Here is a 27,436-nt window from a genome sequence, read left to right as displayed (position 1 = left end):
CTGAACACGAGCCAACATCAGAAACTAAAAGAAAACAAGCTTTTTAGTTTTTTCATTAATTGGAAGGTTGCACTTTGAATTGCGTACAGGAAGCTAAGCGGTCATTGGATATGACAGCAGCTCGGTGGTGCTCAGGTCCCTCAGCAGGGGACCTTGTTTATAAAATGGGATCAGGAAGAGAGTTAGCAGAGGATGAACGCCACATCGGTTCAATGGAAGACGGCCGGACGGCACAGGAGCCCTATTACAGAGGAGGAAGAGAAAGACGAGCATGAGCTATAAATTGCAGTGGCGGACAGCTGGGCTCCTCAGGAAGAGAAGCATTTAATCCGTAGCGACACTGTCGGTCTCGTCTGGAGACATCTGCAGAAATCGCAGCTACAGAAGTGCAAACAGAGTGAAAATAACTCCCATTTCCTCAGGGGGTGGAAGAAAAACTAAACCTGTGACGGTGCCTGGCCCAGCGAGGGTCTTTGCACTACATATACTCATGACAGTCCCACAAAAAACACTGTTCCTATTGACCGAGTCACCCCAGAACCAAAGAGCACTATGGTCCTACTTCCACAGTCCCAGAGCCGCCCAAGTTGCACATGGGAGAAACTAACAAATAAACAAAATTGAGGAGGAAATGCGAAAGCGAGAGGGGGGAAAAAAAAAGCTCAAATGGTAATCAGGACGCATACTACCCCATGACTATTGGGATGGGTTTGCAGCCCTTATTGTCATTATTAATTAGTAGGGTTTGGAAGGGCAAGAACTTTCTTCTGGGATTTTCAGTGACCCAGAGAACATAAACAGCAGCTAAGGAGATCAGGGCCTGTAAGTAGCTTTGATGCCCTTTATTAGCTTAACCTTCACAGGCTTTTCCTCTGGACCAGGCCCCGGTGACAGTAATGGTCCCGGACATGGCGCTCTGACGCAATAAAGCACCATAAGCACTGCGGGGAGGGTGCGGGGAGGGAAATAAGGTGACATCCCATAGCGGGTGGGCCTTCTTATCCCTGCCAGTCGTTAGTACCCTGGGTGCCAGGCCCAGTATCGGCACCAAGTTTGCAAAACAAACAAACCTGCAAGCAAGTCATTTGTAAATAATTTGAAAGCGAGAACAAAACTCAAACTGATCGAGTCTATTTCACTCACATGCTCGCCTGGAGTTCCTGCCTTTGATACTAGATACTAGAATGCTCTCGCCGTCTGTTTCCTTGCTTTCGCTTTTTTTTCCCCCCCCTCTCGATTACGAGATTCGGCTGCGTTCGTTAAACGAGACACCCTGCTCACTGATTGGGTTAGGAAGAACCGTGACACAAACCTAATGGACCAATGCAGAGCCATAATCTACACCTCCCTCTATACCCCACCCTCATGGCAAAACCACGCCAAAACTCATAATAGTTAAAAATGTCAGCAAAAGCAAAGAAACCGGCGGCGAAAGAGTAATAGTAAGCTGTAACTACATATACTGCACAGCTCTTAGGCTATATCAGACCTTACTAAGACCTAGATTAGCCAATTATCCAGGACTCTGGTTAGTAGGCTTATAAAACATCGTGGGAGACGGACAGACTGCATCGTCCTCCTCATTTTATTTTCCCATTGCCGTTCCAACCTGTTCTCCGGTTTCCGTATGCCGGGGGTTCCTTTAACAGCCCCTCTTCCTCAATGTGGCCCCCCGGCTCCGCCACCCAGACACTGCCCGCTGGTGGTGTGCGGGGAGATTGTATTGGTCGATCCGAGCCTAATCTGCGTGGAGGAGCGCGGTGGCCGCCCCACCTCCAGCGTAATCGGCTTTCCCAGGTGACCCACAAAGGTATTCACTGACCCAGATATGACAGGAATAATATGCTGAGAGGAATGACAAAATGGGATATGAAGAGAGAAGGGCAACCCCCCCACAGAAGGTCACTTGCACGGGAGGATCGTGCAGCTCGAACCTCTCGCCCACACAGCAGTCATCAAAGTTACTCCACAGGTTTGATTTTTTTAACTTTTTTTTATTTTTATACAATATAGTACAGCGTACCCATTTATACAGGAAATTCACATATTAACAAGTCCATTTATTACATGTAATAATTTATCCTCAATACTGGAAGCATGTCACAGAACATCAGAGTGGATCCGCGATGCACAACAGGGGGCACATGCGAAATGAACGATGGATCACGTTGTAGACGGGAAAAGGAGAAAAACAAAAAGGCTGTGTGTTTTTTCTGCATGAAGCACATCTTGTTGTGTCTTTGCAGGTCAGGAATTATGAAACCGATACAATGCAAACAAAAAGAAAGGAGTCTCGCTGATATGCCTGGGTTTGACGTTTTAATGAGATTGCAGGGACACAGACCTGCACAGCGGCTATGGCAAGCCACACACGCAAATAATGTGGAGAGAATTAAATCAATAAAGTCCTCACTGGCTTTACACACAAATAAAAACCTGTATCTGCTGACCGGGGTACCAGGAAGTGTCTCAAAAGCTTCCTGCAAATGCTGGTCTGAAAAGCACGGATATTTAAAGCAAAACCAAAGAGAAACCGGTGGAAAACGCAGCCATTGCTTCTGTCCCGGTGAAAGAACATCAATCAGCTGCAGAAGCGTCCGGATGAAGGCTCTATAAAACCAACGGCCGCGGCTCTCCGGTCCGTGCGGTCACACGATGTTCCCGATGGACTCAAGTGGCAGGTAAATCATAGCTCAAGCACATTAGGAGAATATTAATGATCAAATATATAATATAGCTCTTGAAGTGTTGATGGATAATCGCTAGAAAATCATACAACTTAAGATTCGAGAAGGACAGCTGTTCTGGAACCAGACGGACAGAAGCATCCGAATAAATTAAACAAAAATCCGGTTGAATAGGGAACAAACAAAAACTAAAGATAAATGTGCAAGCAGACAAGACTCCTATAACTCCTCTGGAGGTGAATAAAAAGGCTTTTTCAGTTTTCTAAATCAGCACCTTTTGAAATCTGTCCAAGGAGAAACACAAACTGGATGACGCCTGAAGATGAAAGACATGCTTTTCAGAAGTTGGGGTAAAATATAGCACTTTACAGTTTTTTTTTTTTTTTTTTTTTTCCCCCCCTTTATCCATTCACAAAATAAACATAAAAAAAAAAAGTATGTTTACACAGTGTTGGATAGCTCCCCTTGTTATGCACAATAAAATTAGGAATTCACTTAAATACCTAGAGTTAAAAACAATATAAAGTTCTGAAGTGTAAATACATTCGAAAAGCCACACGCGGACACTTATGAACACTCTGTACTCAGGACTCCGGGAGATGCCAGGTCGTCCCCGAACGTCCCTCCACCCCGACACACTTCGGACTGAGAGACGGCAACCGGACCGTACCGGTTCTGTCTGGACTCGGCGTGGAGTAAACGGCAGATCAGGCTTAGATCGACTCTCGGGGGTTGAATGTTAAATCAAACGCCATTCGAAATTCCCCTTCACTGCACTGGTATTGCAATTACTTAAATAGATAAAAAGGAACTTTAAGAGTACCGATCAGAAGAAAGTGTTTATAGATTTATTCTCCTCTGTTCATTTATCCTCGCATCCAATTTAAGACCGTTTTCGGTGTCTCATACTGCCAGGTCCTACCTTTGTTTACATGCAGGAAGACGTACAAGTCCTCCTCATTGGTAGACTCATTACTTTTTAGTTCCGTTTACCGAAGAGCACAATGTGCAAGACGGAGGAGGAAGAAAAGCTCTCCGGAGACCATGAGGAGTTTGTCAACGGACAGTCCTCTCGCGATGGCCGTTTGACTGTCCTGAACGTGTTCCAGACTTCAGTCAGATGAAGTCAAACGGTGCAGGTGAGGGGGAATAAACAAACAGCCAAGCCGTTCCGAACACAAGACGGCTTCACGCGGAGACTGCCGTCGGCTTCATCGCAAACCCCGCGTCTCCGTCCTGGCGAGGCCATCTGAAGGCCGCTATCTTCCGCAAACACACACGAAAGAGATTGGTGGGATGTCTTTAATACCATCTCACAGTCCCCGGGGGTTCAGAGGTGCATCTGCAGCTGGTGCTCAAATTCCACACGTCGTGACACAAAAACGCTGCATTTCACAGCGTCGGACCCCCTTTCACGACAGGCGTGACTCTCAGACCTGTTGCCCCCGCTGGACGAGGGACTGGGGTCATCGTTCGACATGTAAAAGCACAAAATGTCAGCATTTGAGGTACCGACATGAAGGGTAGGGAAAAGAGGAGACAAGGAGTGTGGAACTGCTTTTGTAAAACTGGGGGATGAAAAATGACGTTTGTCGACAGGCAGCGAGGAATGTCGATCGGTGTTCTGCAGCGAGGGATCCCACATCCCACGACGAGAACAAAATGACAGATTCCAGCTCAGAGTCAGCAAAGGCGGACGCGATATGAAGACTCAGACTCAAAACACCTGTAGGGCTTGGACAACAGCACGTCTGGTTTAGAGTCAAATGACCTGCTTTAATTTGCTGCTTTGCGGAATAAAGACAAAAAAACAAAAAACTAAAATCTCTGATGGTGCCAGTTTGACGCCGAGTGGAGCTTCAATGTCGGGACAAAGATTTGTCTGAGCACCACCATTGATAGTTCAGTTTAAAATAAACAGTAAATAAATCAACAGGTATGTGCATCCTAAAAATAATTTACACACACACACGCACACACGTATGTATAACCAGAAATAAAAGATAGTTACGGAGGTCTAGTACAGGGCTACCAAACAGGCCTGCCCGATGCGTGGCTAATGACTTCACGGGCCTGGGGGAGGAGCCCTGCGGATCCATTGCAAACAAAACCCAGAGAAAAACCAAGAAAACGACATGCATTCGTCCAGTCAGCGCGGAGGTGGGGGGGCGGACAGCCAGTGCTGAGGTGACCGCGGATACCTCTGTGCGCAATCCCCCGAGGGGCGGGGTCCGTCGGTGCCGGCGGGGCGAGGCGTGGCTGGGGTGCAGGGCAGACGGCATCACAGGTGCTGCCAGTCGATGCCCACCAGGGTCTGGTTGGCCTCCTGCGCGTGGCCGATCTCCTCCGTGATGCTGTGCTGCCGCCACAGCCTCTGGATCTTGCGGTAGCGCTCCCGGCACAGGTGGAGCGGGTTCCCCCGTCTGTGGAGGGAGGGAGAGAGGCTTGTGGGTAAAGACCTTGGCATACGGGTGCGCGTCTGGGGACCGGCTTCACCAGCGGCAGACCACGGAGTTCTACGCTGAAGATGCACAACTCGAAGTGAGGAACTGGTAGGAGAATGTAAACACACAGGTCGGACTCGAGGGGAAACCGTAACCAGACTCGCTCACCTCAGCCCCTGGTCCGTCTCCCCGTAGTCGTCCAGGTAAGGTGGTGGGTAGAAACAGCCTTTGGTCTTCCCGGCGAGGAACAGGACCTGGCTCTCCCGCACCCTGAAACGAGCATCGGCACTTGAGACACAGAGACCGAATCGCGCACGGTTTGTTTTCTAATCCTCTGAGGGGTGGATGTAAACCTTCCGGACTGGGACCCTACGCAGTCTGGGTCAGGGGGTTTGCCGGTACCTGAGGAAGATGCCCACGCCCGACCCGCAGGTGAAGGTGTGTGCCGTGCAGGCGCCCACGTCCTCGCCCTCCAGCTCGGTCTGGCAGCAGTAGCTCTGGGAGCACAGCATGGCACCGCAAACCAGACACAGTGTGGGCGCCCGGCTCTTGTCTCCGCCGGACTTGGGGCACCTGCAAGAGACGCACATGGCTGGATCAGTGCTCTGTGACTCGAGACAGAGACCCCCACCAACTCTGGAGGCATTTAAGAGGTTCAGGACTATTGCAGGCAAGAGGGAAGAGAGACACTCACGTGAAGCTGGACGCTTGATTGATGAGGGAGCTGTAATCATCTGGAAGGTCGATCAGCTGATTAGACTCGCGTGGGAAGCTGGGGGTCGAGGGAGGAACAAGGTTATTCCGGACGGAGAAAGCATTACTCTGTGCCGTCGCTGAAACACCTGCAACCCTCAGCGTGGGTATCGAAGAAACTAAAGGAAAGCACACCCACCTCAGCAGCAGAGCACCGGCCTGCAAGCCGCTCCGCACGGCAGGGTGGGAACACCAGCTGGGGGAGAAGACACACATACTGTTTAAATGCCTGTTTCGGACTCATCTACAGTCACGTCCCTGTCGCCGCTCGGCCGCGGGGGGAAGAGATCCGTTCGTACCCTTGCAGGAGGGGGTCCAGCAGATCCCTGTTGCCATGATAAAGCTGCAGCAGGTTGGTGGGGAGAGAGAGGTACCCACAGAGCAGCTCAAACTGGTTGTGTCCCAGAACTGGAGAGAGAGAGAGAGAGACATCATTTACGACAAATCACCGAGATGGTTTAAAGACCATACACAACCCCACACGCACCCAACTCAGTCTCTCATCGTGGGGATACAACATGCTAATGAAACAATCCTCTCACGAGTGCGATATTTACCCTGGAGCTCCGCAGGGGGCGGCACCCCATTGAGGTGGTGGAAGAACAGCGCGGCAGCCCGCAGGTACGGCACGATGCCAGACTTCACGCTACGCCACAGGTGCCAGCCCGAGCCGGCCTCCCTCAGGCCGCTGAAAACAGAGAGGACATGCTTCACACGCATGTCCGGCAAAGGCACCGGGCTTCAGATTCCCCCACCGGACTGCCTGTTCCACGGCTGTGATAGACTGTCTCGTACCTGCCCAGGTGCAGCCCCAGCACGCTGTACAGGAACCAGGCCGCCTCTTCCTCCTCCTCCTCTTCTCCACCTGCGCTCTCCTGGTCCATGGTGGTCTCTGCCAAACAAAACCACACCGCACCCGTCAATCACGCTTTCCTTCTGGCTCAAGCGGAGTCCCGTGGACCTGCAGGACGAGACACCTCCCTCAAGCAGAAACCCGAGCCCTGACCCCTCACCCGGCACGGAGGTGAGCAGGATCTGCACGATGTGCGCCATCGTCACCAGGTGTAGGAGGTGGAGCTGCGCAGCGTCCAGGCTGAGGCCCGAGGAGTCGTGGCAGTGCAGTGTGTGGTACGACAGCACCAGGCTCACCTGCACGGGGGCGGAACACAGAGGTGGGATTACCGGACCGATCCCTGGTCTTCTACACACATGGGGGGTGACGCTCGCACACCACACTGAGATTGACTAACTTAGCATATTACAAACAAATTAAAAGGTCTGCTCCTCTCCTCTCGATCAGTCCGATACAGGGTTGATTAACGGCCTCTCCGCAGACCACCACACTCACCAGCAAGTGAAACATGTCCACGTCCAGAAGGCCGGGGCTGTTCTCCACCTGCTCGTCCGGCACTAGAGCTGGAAGAGGACAGAGTGTTAGCGCGGCACGGCTACGAACGCGACGGACGCCCAAAAACACACGTCCCGGGCTCACCTGCTAACAGTCGGGTGAAGTGGTTCTGCACCACCGGGAGTGAGGACACTGTCCAGCACGCGGCGCCGAATCTGGTCAGCGACCTCAAACAGTCATCCTGCAGACAACCGACACGCAGCGTGAACACACCCATGTCTCGACCGACAAAGACACCCCCCTTTGTTTGTATAAAATGGTTAAGGTACACAATACATGCGAATGAATAAATAAAAGAAAGCTTACTTGTCTGCAAGGCAGGCTTCCGAATAAAGGCTTCTCCTCGTCGTGTAACAGTCTCTCTGGAGAGGAACGAGAAGGACATTCATCCACACAGCACTCTGAACATTTATACGCCGGCTAGAAAGAGCAGCTTTAATGCAGATGTTTAAAAAAGGAATAAAAGATACAAACTCTGCCTCACCTAGAGTATCAAACTACAGGCAACTAAAGAAACAGGCACTCTTCTATCACTTGCTCAGGGCTCGTTGTGTTCGCCCAATTTTATGATTTCAACTGGCAAAGACACCATCTGGTTAAAGACTAAAGAGAAAGAGAAATGCAGATTCCTTGTCGCTCATAAAAAACACCACCAGAGCAAAGTGAGACGTTTCAACACGAGAGCCAATCAAGCGACTCTGGGGGAGAGCAACGAGATGCGTTCCTCGTTTGGGGGCGGGGTTTCATTCCTAACCATGCGGCTGATCTTTTGCCTCCCGGGGTGTGACTGGACCTCGGGTTGGAAGAGGAGAGGCGACGGAGGGGTGGGCGTACCGATTGATTGGATGGTGTAGGCACAGCTGCCCCAGCACATGATAGGCACGCGGGGGTCCTGCTCGTTCGGATGCACCTTAAGGCCAACTTTGTAGGTTGCTGTCCCGAAAGTGGTCAGCATCTCCTTAATGCTACCTGAGTAAGGGTTCCTGCGAGACCAGAGGAGAGAGGAGACCAGAGTCACACAAAGCACAATATAGACTAGTAGATACGGGTCTGATCAGAATTAATCGATTACTACTTGGGGGGGATTCAAAGAAAAAAAAAAAAAGTCCAAAATGTAAATAAAATGGTCATTTTAAGTAGATGTTCACTAGGCTAGAACAGCTGAACTAAAAATAAATCTTAGCAAGTCCCATTTAAATCCACCAATTAATCAAGATCAGAGGATTAAGGAGTCTCTTTCTCCCTGAAATAAGGGTTGAGCTCTAATTACCACCGTCTCTTCCCCCAAAGCTGGGAGGCAGGCCGTGGCCGTGAAACTGTGGCGGGGCATTCGTACGATTTAAAACTGTCTGCCCCACATGGACTACCGTCATGGTTTAAACTAAGGAAAAACATCTCAAATTACTTGGGGATCTGGTCGGGTCTGAATCCCTCTGGGAGCCGAGTCTCGTCCATCCTCTCCCCCTCGTCCGGGCCGGAGTCACCTGGGGGGGGAGGGAGGAAGAAAAGAGTGGCACAAAACTACATGGGCAACTTCTCTTATTCAGAGATCACATTTCTTTGCGTTTCAACGATCGTCGGACCCACAAACACGATCTCATACACTGCTTTGCCGGGGACGTCAAGCCGCATCAATTAAAACGTTAGAAAGAGGATCTGTGGAGTCGCTCACCGGCCGAGTCCTCTTTCTTCCGCAGGGCGTGCAACGCCTTCGTCTGCTGGCAAACCGTCTTCAGCCACTGGCTCAGGCTCGGCTGCTCGGACATGCTACATGGGGGTGGAAACAACCAACTTTAATTATTTTGAAAAACAGAGCCAGTATTATGAGCCACAAAGGGGGCTTCTACGGAAAACTACCACAGTTTAATCAAACAAAGGAAACAGAAATGGCGCTGCGGTGCTGCCGAGCGAGGGAGTCTGAGTTTGGGGGGTGGTTTTACCTGCTGGAGCCACGTGGCAGGGGCAGCAGGGGGATGACCGTGTTGCTGAGGCACTCGCACAGCGGGCACAGGAACTCGCCGTTCTCCACGTCGTAGCTGGTGTGAACCCGGAGGCGCTGCTGCCGGCGCTGCTCCTTCGCCTGCACGGCCTCGAAGTACCTGCGGAGAGGAGCAGAGGGGCGGGGTTACCGCCCGCGCCGGTCTCGGTGTCTGAAAGAGCCCGACGTGCCGGACCGGACCGGACCGGGCGCTCACCTCTGCCAGCAGTGCGAGTGCATGATGTGTCCGCAGCTGCCCGTGTGGGTGCCGAAGGACAGGTCCGGGTGCATGAACAGCGGGTCGTAGGTGTCTGGACCAGGGAAACAAGCAGGCGGGGGTCAGATCTCCCCCCCTCCAACACGCCTGGTCACACAGCTTCAGTCACAATGAACGACTGATGTCAGACCAATTTGTTCACATTAGCAAAAGCTCTCAACTGCATTTGTTTATGAAAGAAATGAAGAAAAGCCATCTCATTCCTGGGCTGGCAACTGCGTCCGAGTTACTTGATTAAATGCTGGTGGCGTTTCTGTTGTTTCACTGGATCTCCGTGTTTAATCGTCTCACACGGGGGATATTAGAGCATTTAATGGAATACACAAATTGCTTCCATCCATTTCAGATTACAGATCCCCGTCCACAGCTCGTTTCACTGGCTCTCAGCGGGGTGTGGATTTCTTGGAGAAGGATACGGCCGTGATTAAACACAAGAATGCGTGTGTCATGCCAGCATCTCTCAGTCTGGTGGCTCACAAGATGTTTTAATTATTATTCTTCTGGGCCAGAATTATAAGCGGTTTATTTTTAACTCTTTAGTGCAGCACGGGGCCTAGAGGCCTGTGTGCCGAGCATCCTAAAAAAAAGCACCGGGGGTGCGGGAGTCGGCTGGTCTCTCACCCGGGTCCTGCAGCACGCGCCGCCGGTTCTTGGACATGACGGTGGAGCGCTGCACGAAGGCTGCCAGCACCATGGCCCTGCCGTCTGCGCGGATGTCCTGCTCCTCCTGGCACAGGATGCACGTCACCACCTGCCGCTTCTCACTGACCCGGGTGCGGCGCGGACCCACGCTCAGCAGTGCTGCGTCCGGGGAGCTCGGGCTGAGGGGGGGAGGGACGGGAGGGTTAAGGACGAATGGGGTAGGGGGTGGGGGCAGACAGACACGCCCACTGAGGGACGGGGAGAGCCCACCTGTGCTCCAGCGCGGTGGACGTGGAGGCCTCCAGGTCCTCCAGGCTCTGCTGGAACAGCTCCTTGTTCTCGTCGATGAAGTGCCGCTGCATCTCCGACATCTGGGCCATGATCTTCTCCCTGCGCAGCCGGGCGATCTCCGCCTTGCGCTTCCGCTCCGCCTTGTCCTTGTCGCGCACCGTCTGCGCAGGGAGAGAGGGGGGAGGTGAGACGCGGGGCCGGGGCGAGAGACGGAGAACAGGTGGGCTGCATTGGGGCGAGGGGGGCATATTCACCTCTTCCACGGTCTGCGCTCCTGTGTCCGACACAGGACTCATTGCCGACCGCTCCCGTATCTTCTTAATGCTGCTGAAGGTCTGCGGGGGGGGGGGGTAACAAAGGCAGGGGAAGAGAGATTAGAGAGGGTAAAGCTCTCTGTTCGCTCTTATCAAGACTAGCTGCCCTGAGCAGCAATTAATGAAGAACCTGAAGCAAACACACTGTAAGTGGTGTTTTTCCAATGTATAAATGTGACAGATAATACTACTGGGTAAGCAGTGGAAAGCAAGTGATGAAGTCAGAGAGGAAAACCATAGTTTGCATATTGTGGTTCAGAATTCTAGCCATCTTCAGAATTCAACTCCATACATGTCTTCTCAGCATTGTGTCCGATTGGAAGAGGTAGATGTGGCTGAAAGTATTGGTACCCCTCCAAATAATTTTCTCTGAAATAAGTAGAAATTGAGAAAAGTATGTGGTATCCACCATTCTTTATTTCACATTCAATAGAACAAACTTTGCTTTTGATTTATGATGTACGATATTACTTTAAATAGTAAAACAAATGAAAATGGCACAGACAAAAATATTGGGACCATTAACCTAATATTTTGTTGCACAGTCTTTATAGACAATAACTGCAATGAAGTGCCATCTGCATCTCTGAATGAGATTTCTACACGTCTCCACTGGTAGTTTGGCCCAGCAAACCGCTCCAGTTCTCTCAGGTTTGAATGGTGCAAGATACAGCGCTTTCTACAGATGTTCGATGGGATTTATATCAAAAGACCATCATCTAGGTCCTGATTTCATCGCGCCCTGCACAGATTCAAAGCAACCTCAAAACATCACTGAGCCTCCGCCATGTTGCACGGTAGGGATGGTGTTCTTTTCTTTAAAAGCTTAATTTGTTTGCCTGTAAACATGGAGTTGTTGTGATTTACCAAAAAGCTCTACTTTTGTGTTGTCTGTCCAAAGGACATTCTCCCAGAAGGACTGTGGCTTGTCCACATACATTTTGGCAAACTCCAGTAGGGATTTTTTGTTTCTCTTGGAGAGAGGTCCTCTACCATGGAGCCCATTTTCATTCAGACAGCGACGGATGGTGCGACTTGACATTGTTGCACCTTGAGCTTGAATGTCATCTTAGAACCAAGGAAAACCTCAAAACCTTCTCCACCATTCAAACAATCCTTCTCTTCTTTCTTGGGTCCATTTTCCTCTTGCGGCCATGTCCAGGGCTGTTGGCTACAGTCCCATGGGCCTTAAACTTCTTCATAATATTGGACACAGTGCTCACAGGAACATCAAGCTCTTTAGACATGGCCTTGTAGGACTATGCTTGGCTATTACCTTCTTTCTAACTTCAGACAACTCTGGTTTTCCTTCCCTTTTCCATGTTCAGTGTGATACACAGTGACACCAAACAGCAGAGTGAGTACTTCTCTCCACTGGCTGAATGAGTGATAATGCGACTGAAGACACCTGTGATACTAATTAAAAGAGAGTGGTCTGCTTGAGGTATCACTACAATACAATGATTTTATGACTTCTAAAGGGTATCAATAATATTGTCCAGGCCATTTTAGAATGTCTTTATAGAATAAGCAAAATTTGGTTCTTCTCAGTTTTTTTTTGTTTTGTTCCACTGCAAACCAAAGACATGCATGTATGGATGACAAAAGAGCTTTTCATTTCAACACTTTTCAGGGCGAATGGTGCATTTGAATAAAATGCGAGAGTACCAATACTTTTGGCCATGTCTGTACTTCATACTTCATCCCCACTCATCAAAATCAAGAGAACTCAGACCTTTTGAAAGTGTCCAAACCCAGAGGGCATAAACCGAAGAGCCTGAAACATTTCTGCTATTGTACTGTGCCGTACTGCCACCATGTGGGGCAAACTGGACCTGCGCACTCTGTCCCTGTTCACCTGAGACTCCAACACACAAGAACCTGGTCACTGCTGTGAGGGGACCATTAATAATTGAAATTAAATTACACCTGCAACATATTCATTCAGGAGACACTTCTTCACACAGAGAGGCGTCACAATCTGAACAAACTCCCCAGCGATGTGGCTGAAGAGACAATGTGGGAGCATTCAAAAACAGACTGGATAGGATCCTTGATCACTCAGTTATTAATGGACACCAAACGAGCACGATGGGGCGAATGGGCTCCTCTCGACTGGACACGGTTTCATGTTCTATTTCCCTAACACAGCGATTCTACAGCACCGAACACGACCCCAGGAAACTTTAACAAACTACTTCACATCTGTAAACGAGGCTGCGGTTTTAGAATAAAGCAGTACCCTCAGGATCCAGCGAATCATGTCCTTGTGAACCTCGAGGTGGGGCGCGCTCTGCAGGGTCTCCAGCATAGCCAGCACACTGGGGGAGCTGCTGGGGGCCCCTGGACCTGGGGGAGGGGGAGAGAGAGAGCCGAGGTCACCGACAGAAGCTCCAAAGACACACAACTGAGCAACATGACTGTTTGACACAGACTGGAAGCCCGTTTCTCTCTCTGTTCAATTACAGATGTACCGTCTCCACACGAACACGTGGGCAGGGCTGCAGCTGTGAGGGATGAGCCATTCTAGAAGCGACAGACATATTGATGAGGACAAAGAGGGTCTGTGGGACACTCACGAGAGATCTTCAGGGTGAAGCTGAAGGTGACGTCGTTGTCCTCTGAGCTGCTCTCCAGCTGATGTCTCTCCTCCAGCAGGGCCATGCCAATCAGGTGTAGCACCTTGAGAGAGAGAGAGAGAGAGAACACAATAAAGACAGGAGCACCTGGAATATGTATCGTTTGACCACTTCCATGTTGTAACCAACTGCACAGCGAGTGAAACAGTCCAATATCTCTGCTGAATGTGGACGTGTGAACGTTTTCTTCACCTACCTCATATCTAGAGAACTGAAAACACAACTGCAATCCTATACCCTAGACGTTCCAAACCCACACAGCGATAAACGCATATACCACGGTCTCCGGTGCGGCCCACCTACCCTCTGCAGCATGGACTCGGACCAGTACCCCCCGCCAGGCTCCAGCGCCCACTGCAGCACGGTGCCCAGGATGGCGAGGAAGACGTCGCTCTGCAGTAGGTTCACCAGGCTGGCGAACAGCGGGCAGAAGGGCGGCAGAGCTGGCGGAGGGAGAGCTGCGATGGGGGAGAAAAAAACAAAACAAAAAAAAAACTGGTTAATGAAGGCCGCCCTCGTTAGTTAATGGAGTCACAGTCTCTCTCCAACTCAAACGCCTCCTGTCGTTGTAGAGAAAAGCATGGCGACAAAGCAGAACCATAGTGCCGGGGAATCTAATATTTTATTGACCTGCTCTTACGGACGGAGGACTACTGAACAGTTCAAACAAAATGGTTTCTATTTAATCAATGTTCTGTAGCCCACCTGTGTCTTCTCCGTGCTGTCTCTTCAGTTTCCTTTGCGCCTCCTCTGCCTATGAAAACCAGAGGGAGAAGTATGATCACACATCAGACATGGTAAATAGAGATGTGACTGTTCATAAAGCCCCCGTGAACCTGTGTATAATTATAATAAACAAATACTAGATTTTTGACAACAAAGCATTTGAGATGGGAGATTAACGGCTAAACGACATGGGCACGTCCCAAACGCCCAGACCGCCGAAACCAACCCCGGGTGGAAGAGTCCAGGAGCCCCCCATACCTTTGACTGGTCCGCCCGGGAGTAGTGGTAGAAGTACAGGTTGAACTCTTTGGCGCACTCGGGTCGCAGCTCGTACAAGCCTCGGCCCGTCACTCCCGGCTTCCTGAAAACACAGCGACACGCGCGGGTCAGGGCTTGGGGGGGAAGGGGTACCTGGCAGAACACGGCAGAGGAATTAAAAAGGAGAAAAACAAAACAAAACCCATCTCTGGCCAAGGAGACATACTTGAAGGACGCCACCGCATCAATGACCTTCTCCATCCCCGTTTCTTTGTTCTCCTAGAGGGGGAAAGAAAAGCAGTGAGAAGGAAGCACGCTGGGGTGCAAACTGGCCGACTGGCTGATCTAACACACTGGCTCTCAAACCCATCCTGGAGTACCACCTGCCCTGCTGGTTTTTGTTCCAACCGGGCTCTCAGTTACTTTATTGAACCTTAATTGAAGTAATTTGATTACATTTGAGTCTTTAAATTGTGTAACTGATAAAAAGTTGGTCCCTTAATTTCCTTATACAGTTGTGTACTTAAATGAAAACTCCTGCTGTTAAAAATAATTAAAAGGCTCTGATTTAGGAAACTAGTTCAATTAAGTAACAGAGCTCGGTAAGAACAAAAACCAGCAGGGTAGGTTTGAGAACCACTGCTCTAACTAACCGCCAGGGCCATGCGCTTCCCATAACCCCCTGCAGCTCCGGTGTTCCCCATAGTGTTGCGATCCACCACACGGGGGCACCCAAGTGACACAGGAGCAGACGAGTTTCTCACCATTAAGAGCCAACATAAGGATAAGACCCCCAGGCTTGATCGTTACTCATAACTATGAGAAAGACGCTATAAACTCCCAGCCTGCATTGTAAAAGGTAGGGCCCATTTCTTTTTATACATTTACAGACCAATGCATAGTGTACCAGTTATAACTCCTTAATCCAAAATAGTTTAAAATCAACGAACAGAACATTAATTATGATGATTGGAGAGGAAAAACACTACGGGGTTCTGAGGGGGCGTTGCAGAAGCCTCCCTCCCGAGAGCGAGAGATTGACAGATGAAGTCTTGTTAATGACTGAAGGGGTTGAGCAGGAAGAGTTCAAGCTGTCCTCGCTTCTCTTTAGGGGAGCTTCCTCAACTACAGATACTCACATCCTCGGGCAGGGCCTTGACCAGCTCGCTGTGGGACATGGGCCGGATGCACAGCTGGTGGACGATCTCCCGCTTGACCTCGTCGCACGGCTGCACCTGGCCGATCCCCGGGGTGAAGCGTTCGCCTGCGGAAAAGATCACGGAACGAGGGCTGCTGAAAGAGGGGGCTCAGACGTGAAGGTTGGATATCGTCCTCGCAGGGACTCAACTAAGCGGCTTACCGATGACCATCATGATGAGGTGCAGCATCTCCTCGATCAGCGTGTTGTTCTGCTGGATCGTGTCCTAGGAGAGAGAGAGACAAGACACTGTCAACGTCGTGCCGAACAGCCACACGGACAGAAACCCCCTCAAGTGTAAACAAAGGACCACCTTGTTGGCGTTCTCTCGGCCGTATCTCTTGCCGTAGTCGGCCGTGCTGAAGATGTGATAGAGCTCGAAACGGCTGAGCACGATCATGAGGAAATGGTTGGGATCCATCGTTGAGGCCCCAGCCTGTAGACGAGGAGAAACAGAACGACGGACGGGATTAGAGTGCTTAAAAAGACGACCACGGATCTATTTAGAGGTGCCGGGGGCGTGAGAACTAATTTAGGATCGTCCTCGCGTTCGCACCCGGCATCTCAGACGTACCTGGAGCATCATGAGATCCTTGTCGAACATCTCCACCCTGCACTTCACATTGTGATAGTAGTAAATCTGCAACAAACACAACAGGAAACGTAAGGGCAACGATAAACCGGACGTCAACTAGTAAACTCAGCACAAGGCCGCATCGACACCCCGGCCACACTCACCTGGTTGACCAGCGAGAAGCCGTTTCTGCGCCACATGCCGGCGTGGACCTGCGCACACAGCACCAGACAGCGCAGGGGGTGCTCAATCAACATGGGGGGGCTCAGCTCACTCTGAGAGGCAAACACAGGCACAAGGTCAGTCCAGGAAAAGATTGGTTTAATCTGGTTCTGGGAGGATAAAAGACTCAAATCAAGCACTCACAAGAGGTAACTGCTCAGGCAGTCTGTAGACCACTTCTGTCTTGCTGAGGAGAACGTGCAACCCTGTAAACGGGAGGAACACGACCCATTAGGACAAATCTGACACGCGGCCGATTCTAGGTCGTGATGGCTGTATGTTGACCGTAATGGTCTGCACTCTAGGCCTGACCGCCCATCGCACCCCTCTGCAGCGCGGGTCCTACCTGCCAGCAGCCGGGACACGGGCAGGTGAATGCTGACCTTCTCCTGAGACACGCAGTATCGGATCGTGTCTACGGAGTGGCCGCACATGCTGAGCGTGATGGGCTGCTCGCCGTCTGTGAAGCCACCATGGCAGTGCTGCAGCGCGTCCAGGCACTTCTTGTAGGCCTCGATCAGGACCCGCTCCTGGGGACACGGGAAGAGGAGGCGGGGGGTACTGTGAGGTGGCCTGCGGTTTGGGGTCGAGCACGCGTCATCGTTTGCTCGGCACTACACCTGAACGTCAGGCTCTAAAACTCATCTGGAAGGAGCCAGTTGTAAGGGAAGGATGAATATGGTCCTACTGGTCAGCTGATTTCTGGGAACGCAGCATGGAGGAGATGATTTAAACTTACGTCATTGGCACACCACTCCTGCATCATAGAGATGATGTGCGTCAGCTTCATCTGCAGAGTGAAGGCAGCCTCCCACTCCGGCTCCATCTCGATGTGCTGTCCCACCTGGCGCACCACCGGGTCCATGCCCTGAGGAACAGAGAGACGGGACACAACGGGAGGTCTCAGTCTGCGGTTTGGTGAAGGTGAAGACTACGTGGAGACTGGATAGTATCCTTGGATCACTTGGTTATTAATGGACACCAAACGAGCACGATGGGGCAAATGGCCTCCTCTCTATTGGACACTCTCGTGTTCTTATGAAAAGGCTCCCGAGTTCCTCCCCTGCCGCACACGCTCGACACAGACGGAGGAAGTCGCTCGAGCCACGGCCTCACCTGCATGCACTTCATCAGGTCCAGGAAAGCGTCGAATCCTTCCAGGAACTTCTCCCTGAGTTTGTCGCTCCACTCCGTCGGACGACTGATTAAAACATACCTGCAGGAACGCAACAGATGTGATCATTGTTATTGACCCAGTGCAACTCGCAGACAAGAGATGTAAAACAACAAGTATTTCAAGCTAAGTAAACAGATCGACGTTCTTCAAAAAGCATCTCCATCCTTGAGTTAACAAGAAGCTACTGCAAATCAAAATGAGCATATAGCCAACCGGCACGTTTTCTCTGGTTGCGACTCCTTCTCACACACAAAGGACAGCCAGAGCCCCAGAAACATAGACTGAACCGCAACCAGGCCTGGCCCGGCCCAGGCAGTGCCGGGAGAAGCCTGGCATCTCTCTCACTTGAGGTCCCCGATGAGGCTCTGCACGCGGCGGAACTTGAAGGCCTGCTGTGCGGTGTAACGCTCGAACTGGAAGCGGCCCTGCGGGTCCCGGTGGCGCAGGTGGTCAACGAAGGTGCGGATGATAGTGGCCATCAGGTTCTCCTCCGTGATCAGCATGCGGGCCTGAAAGACAGCGCACTCTCAGGGGCCATCACACAGACCGCCCTTGTGAGTACGGCGCCTGCGCTCTTGATAACTGGGAAGGCATGCAAGCTACAGCGGAAAGGGCTGGTTATTGTGTGTGAAAGAAGTGTGTATTTAGAAACAAAATTAATTGGTTATTGAAACATTTCCTATTTATCTAAGGAGAAAGAACAGCAGATAGCAGGGTTCGAGTACAAATATTTGGTATGAAAGGTGTTTTGTCTGATAAAAACAAAACTATACATGCACAACTGTCAGATATCAGCAAATAAACTGTTGCAAACTCATTAGTGCGGGTTAGGTGGCATGAACTGCACAGCTCAGGGAACAAGTGTTTCGGTCACAACGGTCTAAACAATAGACCTCAGTGTAATTCCTCAGTACTGATGCAGAAATGAGGCTGCTGGACTTAAAAACGGCAGGTCTGGGGTGTGTAAACTTCGCCCTAGACACAAACACCTACACAAACACACACACGCGCCCATCTCCTGGCCACCGCCGCCGCCCGTACTCACCAGCGAAGGCACTGTGAATATTTGCACGGAGAGGTCAGTGACCGAGTACTCCCTGTCGTGGTCGTCTTTCACAAAGTCGCTCTGCAAGCGCTCATAACTCTAATGGAGAGGCAGAGAAGAGGCAGGGAAGTGGGGGACGCTCAGCGCGCTCAGAGACCGGGCCTGCACAGTACTCACCATGGTGGGCACGGTGAAGAGCTGCACAGACAGAGCGGTCACTGACACTACGCGCTCGTGATCGTCCTCCATAAAATCTGTCTGGAGCCGCCGGTAATTCTAGACAACAAGGGAGGGGCAAGTTCACCTCCGGGTCAATGGCCTTACCCTTACCCTCCACCGCTGACTGGCCCCACCCCCCCACTTTACCACAGCCGCCCGGTGGAGAATTTATTCAATTGATCAATCAAAGAAATTGCCCGTCGTTATCTATAATTTTCTTTCCGGATTACTGCCATTTAAAACCCCTTTTCCACTGGCACGTGTGACACGGCACAGAACCAGGCTGGCCTGGGGCGGCATGTGACCCACTGGCAATCTTGTCAAGCCGATCCGGAACCAGGCCGTGAATCTTCAGACAGGGGGAGGAGTTAACTGAACTCATCATCACGCTGCGTCAGTGTACCCCAGGGGTCTCCAACCTTGGCCCTGGAGAGCCCCCGGCCAGCAGGTTTTGGAGGTCACCCTCATATCACCAATTTATAAACACCTGAAAGGATTTCATTATGATCAGTGAAGCAGGTGGTCAATTCACTCTGCTTTTGAAACAGGTAAGCCGGTGACGTCAGTGACCTCAAAGCTCGGGTCGTGCCGTGCATAAAGGTCGGGTCGGATGTGCCAGTGGATGAGGGGAATAAATCATTACCGTGGCCCATCGTGCTCTTTACGAATGTCTGTATCGGTTTATAACACAGAGTATGGTAAGCCAAATCATCATTTAGAGACATCTCAAAATGCATGTCAAGATATCTTTAAATGGACTTCCTGTACGTCGGCTGAGATCATCACTTCCCGTTTCCTCATTCAGTTACACAGAAATTGAACAAGTGAACAGGAAGTGATAATCTTGGGCTACATACAGGAAGTCATTGGCAGATTCCTCGAAATGATTTGCAGATATCTCTTTAAATATTTCTTCACATGAATAAATACTATATCTAGATCAGGCTGAAAATGGACACAGCTGAGAAAGACCCCCAATACACCTCTACCCCGATATAAGAAAAGAGATACAATGTAACCATTGCATAACAGATTTATTTACTGCTCACAGCGTCGGCTCCAACAGAAATAATTTGCGGACTGTTCATATCGGAAATGCTCGATGCTACCCAAGTAGGTTTTATGGCTCCCGAGGACTTATGTCAGGGTAGAGGTGCAGTTTTATTCGATCACACATTACATTAGAAGGGGGGGAAATAAAACCTGTGACCTTTGGAAACTATTCTCGGGGTGAATAGATGACGAACGACTTACTTTAGCAAACTGGATGGCGAAGAGCTTCTTGTACTTCAGGTCCATAAGAAGGCTGCTCATCAGGAGCTGGTGATACACATTCCTAGCCCCTGGAAAAGCAACGGCACCGCTGTTAACATCCAGAAACAGAGGAAAAGCCAACACGGACATCGACGGCACGACAGGGTTTACGTCTGAACGCAAGGCCCAAATCAAACCGAGACCTCATCCGTCACGATGAGACGCAGACCGATCTCACCTTTCCAGAGCTTGGAGTCGCACAGCATTAAGGTGTCCACCAGGGACGAGTTCTCCCCCTCGGGCCCGTTCTGCAGCCCCACCTGGCACAGCACCCTGCGCAGGCCATCTGTCGCGAGAATACATGCCACACGTTAACCACGAGAGCCCGCTTTCCTCTGGGCTCCATAATAAAACGGCCGGTGTGGGCGTGTCCGGAGCCGAGACACTTTCATCAAGACTGGAGACACAGCCACACCGGTTGTTTTATTATTGAGACAAACTAAGGAATCGTAAAGAGCCTACGATGACATCTTTATAACGTTACGGCAGATGTCGTGATGATAACAAAACAAAAGGGATAAAAGGACACAGCGCCTCACCTGAGTATCCGATGACGTGCCCCAGCCACGCCAGCACCTTGAGGCCGAAGCACTGGTGCGCCACCACCGAGGAGTGCATCACCTGCACCTTCAGGGGCTTGGACTGGCGGCCCGTGTTCCTCTGCAGAGACACGCAAACATGGCTGAGACATGGAGTCCGAGCATAAATGGAATCTTCCGTTGATACCCGTGCTGGCGGACACGTTCTCTCTCATTTGGGTGTCGCGTTTGTTTTCATGGTTTGTTTGATTTGTGCTGTATTGAAGCTTGACTCTTCTCGTAAATGAGAACTTGGCCTCGATTGAACGACCTGGCTAATTGAACTTAACCAGAAATATATAAATAAATGGAAGAGACCGCTTGAACAGCCGCCACTCACCACGATCACGGTCTTGGCCTGTTCGCAGAACTGGAAGTCTCCGTACCGCACCGATTTCCGACCCTGAGGGACACAGACGGAAAACAAAATGGCTTTTTCATACGACGACATGAAAAATCACAGCCACTACTATGAGGAATAAAACTCCTTGGCGGAAAAAGCTCACGTCAAAGAGGTTAATAAAAACAGGATTTACGGCTGCCTTGCATGCAAACAACACACCCTGCATGTACAAGAGAATGGAGAGGGGCCACGCGAGATGCTCGACACAAGAGTGACTTACGTCTCGGTCCACCGTCGTCGCGAAGCTGACCGCCTCCTTCTGCGTGCAGTTGACCGCCTTCTGCAGCGTGTAGATCACCTGCTCGTAGGTGTGGACCTCGTCGTTGAACAGCATGCAGTAGTAGGTGTCCTCTCGCTCTCTGAAACATTTGCAATCCACCGGTCACACTGATGTCTGTGAAGGGCTTGAACAAATGCTCCATAGTTTATCAAGATAGGCCTTTTCAGAGCACATGCATTGTGTGTGTGTGTGTGTGTGTGTGTGTGTGTGTGTGTGTGTGTGTGTGTGTGTGTGTGCGCGTGTGTGTGGGATGCGTCTTACGGGGGCTCCAGGCCGGGGGGCAGCTCCTGCTCCTTCTCCCAGGTCAGCATGTCCACGGCGTACTTCAGCATGACGGAGAAGATGTTATAGGCACGGGCGATCAGGTCGTCTGACAGGTTGGCCAACGGGTCCTGAAATGACCACGTGGGGAAACTGCTCAGTTCCCCTTGTGCGTGCGGGGGGGTGCTGGAGACAGTGCTGACAATGCTGACTGCGCTGCCCACCCCCCCAACCATTGACAAAGGAAGAAAAAGTCGCTTTAAAATAGGGTGAATCTTGCAGTTTGAATCTTCAGTATTACAGTTTACAGCAAGGACTGGAATTCATGAAAAAACAACACAGATTGTATTTATTAATGCTTCACTCAGGAGAGTGGAGGGTTCTGAACGAGCAGAGGCTCTCAGGACTAGACGTCTCATTCTGGACGCACAGGGCCGCGTAACCCGAGCCGCTATTGCCGCCACCTCACCTCCTCCGACGCGTCGCTGATGTTGGGCTCGTGTTTCTGACAGTAAGGGCCCTTCTTCCAGGCCTCCGTGTCACCACAGTCACAGAAGCCCCCTCCGCCCGAAGTGGTCATCTGCGGTAGAGACATTGGCACAGCTCAGATGGGACCGAGTGACCGGCAAACACACAATTAGCAGTGCTTGGCTTATCGGCAGTACTGTCCCCTGGGTGTCTTTCTATAGCGGCTAATCATATCAATTGAAGTTCACGCCCTATCCTTTAACATTTTAATTCCGCAGGAATGCGTTTTATTGGTCAGTTCTAATCACAATCTGCCCATTAGACTCTAATGGGCAGATTGTGATTACGCGGAACTGCTTGTCATGTGTGTAGAAGCACACACCTTTACTCTATTGTATGCTGCCGAGCAGGGAATAAGCTCGTGTGATGCTCTCTGTGTCCCAAGAAGACTCTCTTTGCAAAACCCTCCTGCTTGTTGACAAACACCCTCGTCCCCAGAGTCCTCTGCACACGATGTAGTAACATCCTACACTAGATCTACTCATGCAGGTCTCAATTGGATTACATTCATCTCGACTCTGGGCTCAAACCATGGCAGATGCAGGCAGGCTATATCCCCCCACGTGCCTATGGTGCAGGTCTTCATCCCAGAGGATTTCCCAGCCTGCGGTGACCCAACGGGGCCGCTGCTCGCGAGACGGAGCTTAGCAGGATCTCCCTAGTCAAGGCCGAGGCCGACACACGTTGGACTGAGGATCTCTTGCTGTAGGAGATCATCAAATGCACTTTAAGCAGCGCCGATTACTAGAACTTCAGTTTCAGGGTGGAGGTGGCATCCTGGCTTTGATTTGGGTTTTTACATTCTCTTTATCCTTTGTAAAACAAAATACTACAGATAATTGATTAACCGAGTGTCAAAGTGAAAATGAAGACACCAAGGCTTGCCCTTACCCTGTAGCGATGGTCTTTGTGAACACTGCCCAGGAAACAGCCCATACACAGGACACAGGTGGGGTCAGCTGCGCACTCCCTTAAAACAGTGAGAAACTCATTGACCAACAGTCACAATAACACACACTTATTTGACGACTGACTGCGAGTCTAACTGGAACTGAGAATCAGTTACATCCTTTAAGGGGTTCATCGATGGCCAGTACACATCTCATGTTTCACTCCCACATTTTATTGCATTTCACTTGAACCTTGTTTCAGAGGTGAAGCTATAAAATATACATTGCTGTACAATATGTGCTTTAAGTGGAGGAATATCAGACCCCAGTGAAAGACGACCGGCCGTGGATGTTCACACAGCAGGCCGGTTTGGAGACCAGCGCTCGATAAAAGGTTCTCATGCTCAGCTTGCTACAATTATGGTATTAACCACATAGGGGGCTGTGGGATAAAGCTGCTTTCGGGCTCTTCCTGCACCCTGACCCCATTCCATAAGCCTTTAAGCCCCATCACAGTTCGACACGAAGAGCCAGAACCAGCAGAACCTGCTCTTAAAATAATAAAAACCATGATTGGCTTAACACACCCGGGGCGGATCTTCGAGGCATGCCGATCCCACTCAGGATTAAAGACTCTGGTGATGACGGGACCCACTTGCACATTAAAGAAATACTGACCTGGTTTGGGAAGCCAATCGTGCTTTTCAATAGCATAACCCAGGCAAACATGTTTTCATTATACAGCTCTGGAAAAAATTAAGAGACCACTTAACATTGATTTCTGAACTTGGAGTGGTCTCAATTTCTTCCAGAGCTGTATACCTATATATAAAACATTGATTATTATTTGTTTAGGACTGGACTACAATAAAGGATATTAAATTTAATTCCAACAAAACACAGCGTGATCTGTACTGTCGATAGGGCATAGGTTACCTGCAGGAGTAGGTGGGCTCCCCTACTTTGAAGACGTGTCCACACAGGTGAGAAGGCTTGTTGGCCTGCTTCAGCTTGGTGAGGCCGACCGCGGGGTCCTCGCCACACAGGTAAAAGTCCAGGGGAGCCAGCAGCGCCAGCTGGGCCAGCAGGTCCTCGCTCTTGGGGTTGAGGTTCGGGCCAAGGCAGTAAATCTTTGGCACATATCGCGCCAAATGCAGGTAAATCTCCTTCGGGAGCTCGGACGTTTGGAGCCATTTCTGCAACAAGACAGGCACGCCCCGAGTCAATCGCACAATGGCCTTTACCGATATCCGAGCTCAGATTAATCAACTCCATTGCCCGCCAGCGTTAGCCAAAGTGGCACAGAAACACGAGGACATGTTATCTATCTGGACCTGATGAATGTTTCCCAAGTCAATTATATTCATGGCAAAACAAAGCTGTTTTTGGTCGACCTTTCTTCACGTACAAGACAATTAATCAATTTTCTGGCTTTTTGGCGATGCATTTTGAGGTGTAATTACGTACCTGAAACTAAGTAAATGTAATGATCAAGAAACCTTGTACATGTCCCACAATTACTACTCCCGTAATTTCATTTGATAGAAGAGCAGATGGCACAGCAGAATTGTGTGTTGTTATTTTTCAGAAGAAAACAGCAGGTTAATAAATCGCATAAGAAGTCCCATTATAATTACAGCGTTTTATGACGTCTGCTGTTTCAGCTCTAGCTCGATCACTAAATAACAGTCAAGGCAGGCAGCGGTCGCATGATTTACTGATTTACAACCACCTGTAAGAGACTCAACGGCGCTGCCCAGAGAGGAGTTGCCAAGGAGCCACATCGAGAGCATTAGCAAAGCAAATGCAACTCAAGAGTTAGAAAATACACAAAGAAAAAAACAGTGAGTGTGTATTTAGGCTATGTTTAATAGGCGATGGCACTAATAAAAGTGCATGTCATTAGAGGCGCTGAGAAGGCTGGAACAGCTGATGCAGACTGATAAAGGATCTGTCGCGTGCAAACGTGCCTCCTCCGCGCAGCTGCCGCTCAGCTCTGCAGCATGAACGACGGGAGAGTCGAGAGCCACTTTACACACGTCTCAATTCCTCACCATTTATAAAAAGAGGAGAGCAGCAGAATGATCAAAAGAATAACAGAACATGCCAATTGCAGGTGTGATAAAGGCAGCCTGGTAAACATGCACATCATGGGCACTGAAATATAAATGCATTCAACTGACTAACCTGAATAACCGAAAAACCTCACTACTGCCAGATTTCACTAAGGTACTGGCAAGCTCTATGGTGCCCCATGTGACTAACTAGGCCTACTCATTTGAAAATAAGCAAGATGATTATATTCTAGCAGCTAATACAAAATTTCAGCTATGCAGAAACATCATTAACTTAATAGGAGGATTGCAAAATGGCTGATTTAGGTTCATCACAGATTATCATGCCACAGAGGAGCATCGCATTTACACAACATCCTGTCCCCAACTGTGATATCAAACCGTCAGATTCAATCCTTGGCTATGCACCTTTTTAGTATATCAATCGGTTACACACCCCTCCGTTAACAGACTGAAACCTCTGCGACCCCCACACCCCATTAATTGAAAGTCAGTCCATACAAAAGAAATGCAACCCTAAACTTAAAGTATGTGTTTCCTGGTGACTCTAAACACTAGCCCAGACCAAAACACATCCACTAAACTTAATGGATTTCTAAATTTACTGGGGACTAACTTTAGACTAAACCAAACCTTAACCCTAATTTCATCATTCAATTTACATTTTAGTGCAAATTGTTGCTAAATTAGTCAAAGAAACATCTAAAAACCACTTGCGTCATCTGTAACTTATTAAAACACACCTTTTACATGACTATTTCTTCAACTCTGAAATCTTCAGCTCCTACAGGGACAACATTTAATTAGGCTAACACCTATTCAGCATCTCCATTATTTTGATTGATTGAGCCATCTTTCCAGAAATGTTCCCTTGAATCCTAGGTGGATTTTATTTATGAAAGTTCATTTGACCTAAAATGTGAATTTAGATGTGTGGCTGTAGTGATACGATTAAGGAAATGCGTATTAAAAACAATGTCCACTGCTGGTTATTTAAATTGTGTAATAAAATAGTTGGTTCTTAAATATCGTATCCATGCAATTCTGTTTAACTTTAAACCCCTACTGTTTAAAATAATTAAAAGGCTCTGATTTCTGAAATTAGTTCAATTAAAGGATCAATTAAGTTCAATTAGAACAGACACCAGCAGGGTAGGGTAGGGTTGGGATTGGGAACCCCTGCCCTAAAACCAAGGGCTTGCTTCTCCATATAACACAGCTGTGATGTAATCGACATATAGCCTATATTGTCATACTGAGAGATTTAAAAAAGTCCGACAGAGAAGAGGTAACCGACACACGTGTGGACCAGAAAGATGCCCATAAGGCTCCTTCGTGACTCGGCACTTTTCCACGCTGGCCTGGGATGCTGCCCTCCGAGCAAACCGAGCCTCAATCCAACACCGTCAATGTCAGCAGCTCCACCAGACTGCCATTGCAAACCCTGCCTGGGAAACAGGAATCACAAGCCACAAGGGCCGAGGAGTCCACTTATTTTCATACACACGGCCGTCCACGTACCTGCCAGGTGATGTCATTATCGATGCCCGGCTCAATGCAAAACCACGCAATACCTGCAAACTGCACAGTGCACACCTGGCTTGCAAACCATGCCAAATATAAGCCTACAGATCCAGAAAGCAAGCAGACAGTACTGTATTAATAAAATGCAATGCAATCGCCAACGATGTTCACAAAAATAAACCATGCAAACGCAGGCACTCATGAGATACTAGTCTGCGTGTCTGAATAACCCAGTCCGTGTCAGAGACCGATATTCAGCCTGTTGTTCAGTAAAGTGGTGGTTGTTGTTGTCTGTGTGTTTTTATTTGCGTGTCATTTTTCAACAGGTATCTGCACCGCCGAGGCGCGGAGGATGAAAGGTGTTCACGTCTCAGCCGCCCCCGCGTCGGCGCCCCTCTGTCACGCACATTAAACGCACCATTTAAAGGGATGTATTGTTTCTGCACCGAGGCACTCAGCGGCGCAGGGCCCCGCACATCACAACAAATCCCTCTCGGATCATGTCAAATATTTACCGCGGCCACAGGGCCCCCTATCCCCCTTCCACCCAGGCCGGCCCCCCGTAACGCTCCTCGGGCGAATCGGAGAGGTGTCGCCTACCAAAGCGGTGTCCTTCGCCGACAGATCGAGTAAGTCGCTGCACAGAGCCGTGGGAACTTCCAGATCCGCCTCGGCCGCCGCCATCTTGTGTCTCCGCCGAGAGGCCGGAAGCGGAAATCAGCCGCTGTCTG

General features: G+C 49.9%; 1 protein-coding gene across 2 annotated transcripts; it reads right to left on the bottom strand.

Moving 5' to 3' along the window:
- Window positions 1-1,973: 1,973 nt before the first annotated feature.
- ubr2 (ubiquitin protein ligase E3 component n-recognin 2) lies at window positions 1,974-27,423 on the bottom strand. Of its 2 annotated transcripts, none has more exons than XM_066697063.1 (47): window positions 27,306-27,423; window positions 24,043-24,302; window positions 23,108-23,186; window positions 22,158-22,268; window positions 21,689-21,819; window positions 21,368-21,506; window positions 21,085-21,147; window positions 20,706-20,826; window positions 20,345-20,452; window positions 20,107-20,195; window positions 18,811-18,909; window positions 17,934-18,097; window positions 17,528-17,627; window positions 17,151-17,279; window positions 16,758-16,941; window positions 16,556-16,617; window positions 16,354-16,464; window positions 16,190-16,255; window positions 15,929-16,051; window positions 15,778-15,841; window positions 15,557-15,681; window positions 14,644-14,696; window positions 14,418-14,520; window positions 14,139-14,187; window positions 13,737-13,891; window positions 13,374-13,476; window positions 13,037-13,143; window positions 10,735-10,815; window positions 10,460-10,641; window positions 10,169-10,368; window positions 9,488-9,581; window positions 9,233-9,391; window positions 8,965-9,059; window positions 8,698-8,776; window positions 8,127-8,275; window positions 7,599-7,654; window positions 7,377-7,473; window positions 7,233-7,300; window positions 6,898-7,033; window positions 6,680-6,776; window positions 6,442-6,572; window positions 6,184-6,292; window positions 6,024-6,080; window positions 5,826-5,903; window positions 5,534-5,704; window positions 5,300-5,401; window positions 1,974-5,110 (listed from the first exon to the last, which is right to left on the bottom strand). In XM_066697063.1, exons 1-47 carry the CDS (start codon window positions 27,387-27,389, stop codon window positions 4,969-4,971), a joined length of 5,265 nt encoding a protein of 1,754 aa, XP_066553160.1. In that variant the 5' UTR covers window positions 27,390-27,423; the 3' UTR covers window positions 1,974-4,968. The 2 variants fall into 2 exon arrangements, with proteins under 2 accessions (XP_066553160.1, XP_066553161.1); XM_066697064.1 differs by lacking the exon at window positions 18,811-18,909 and adding an exon at window positions 18,634-18,732.
- Window positions 27,424-27,436: the final 13 nt, after the last annotated feature.

This window comes from Amia ocellicauda, chromosome 23, assembly GCF_036373705.1.
Source record: "Amia ocellicauda isolate fAmiCal2 chromosome 23, fAmiCal2.hap1, whole genome shotgun sequence".
Lineage (NCBI taxonomy): Eukaryota > Metazoa > Chordata > Actinopteri > Amiiformes > Amiidae > Amia > Amia ocellicauda.
Note: the sequence above shows the minus strand (reverse complement) of the source record. Positions and strands in the feature narration are given on the sequence as shown.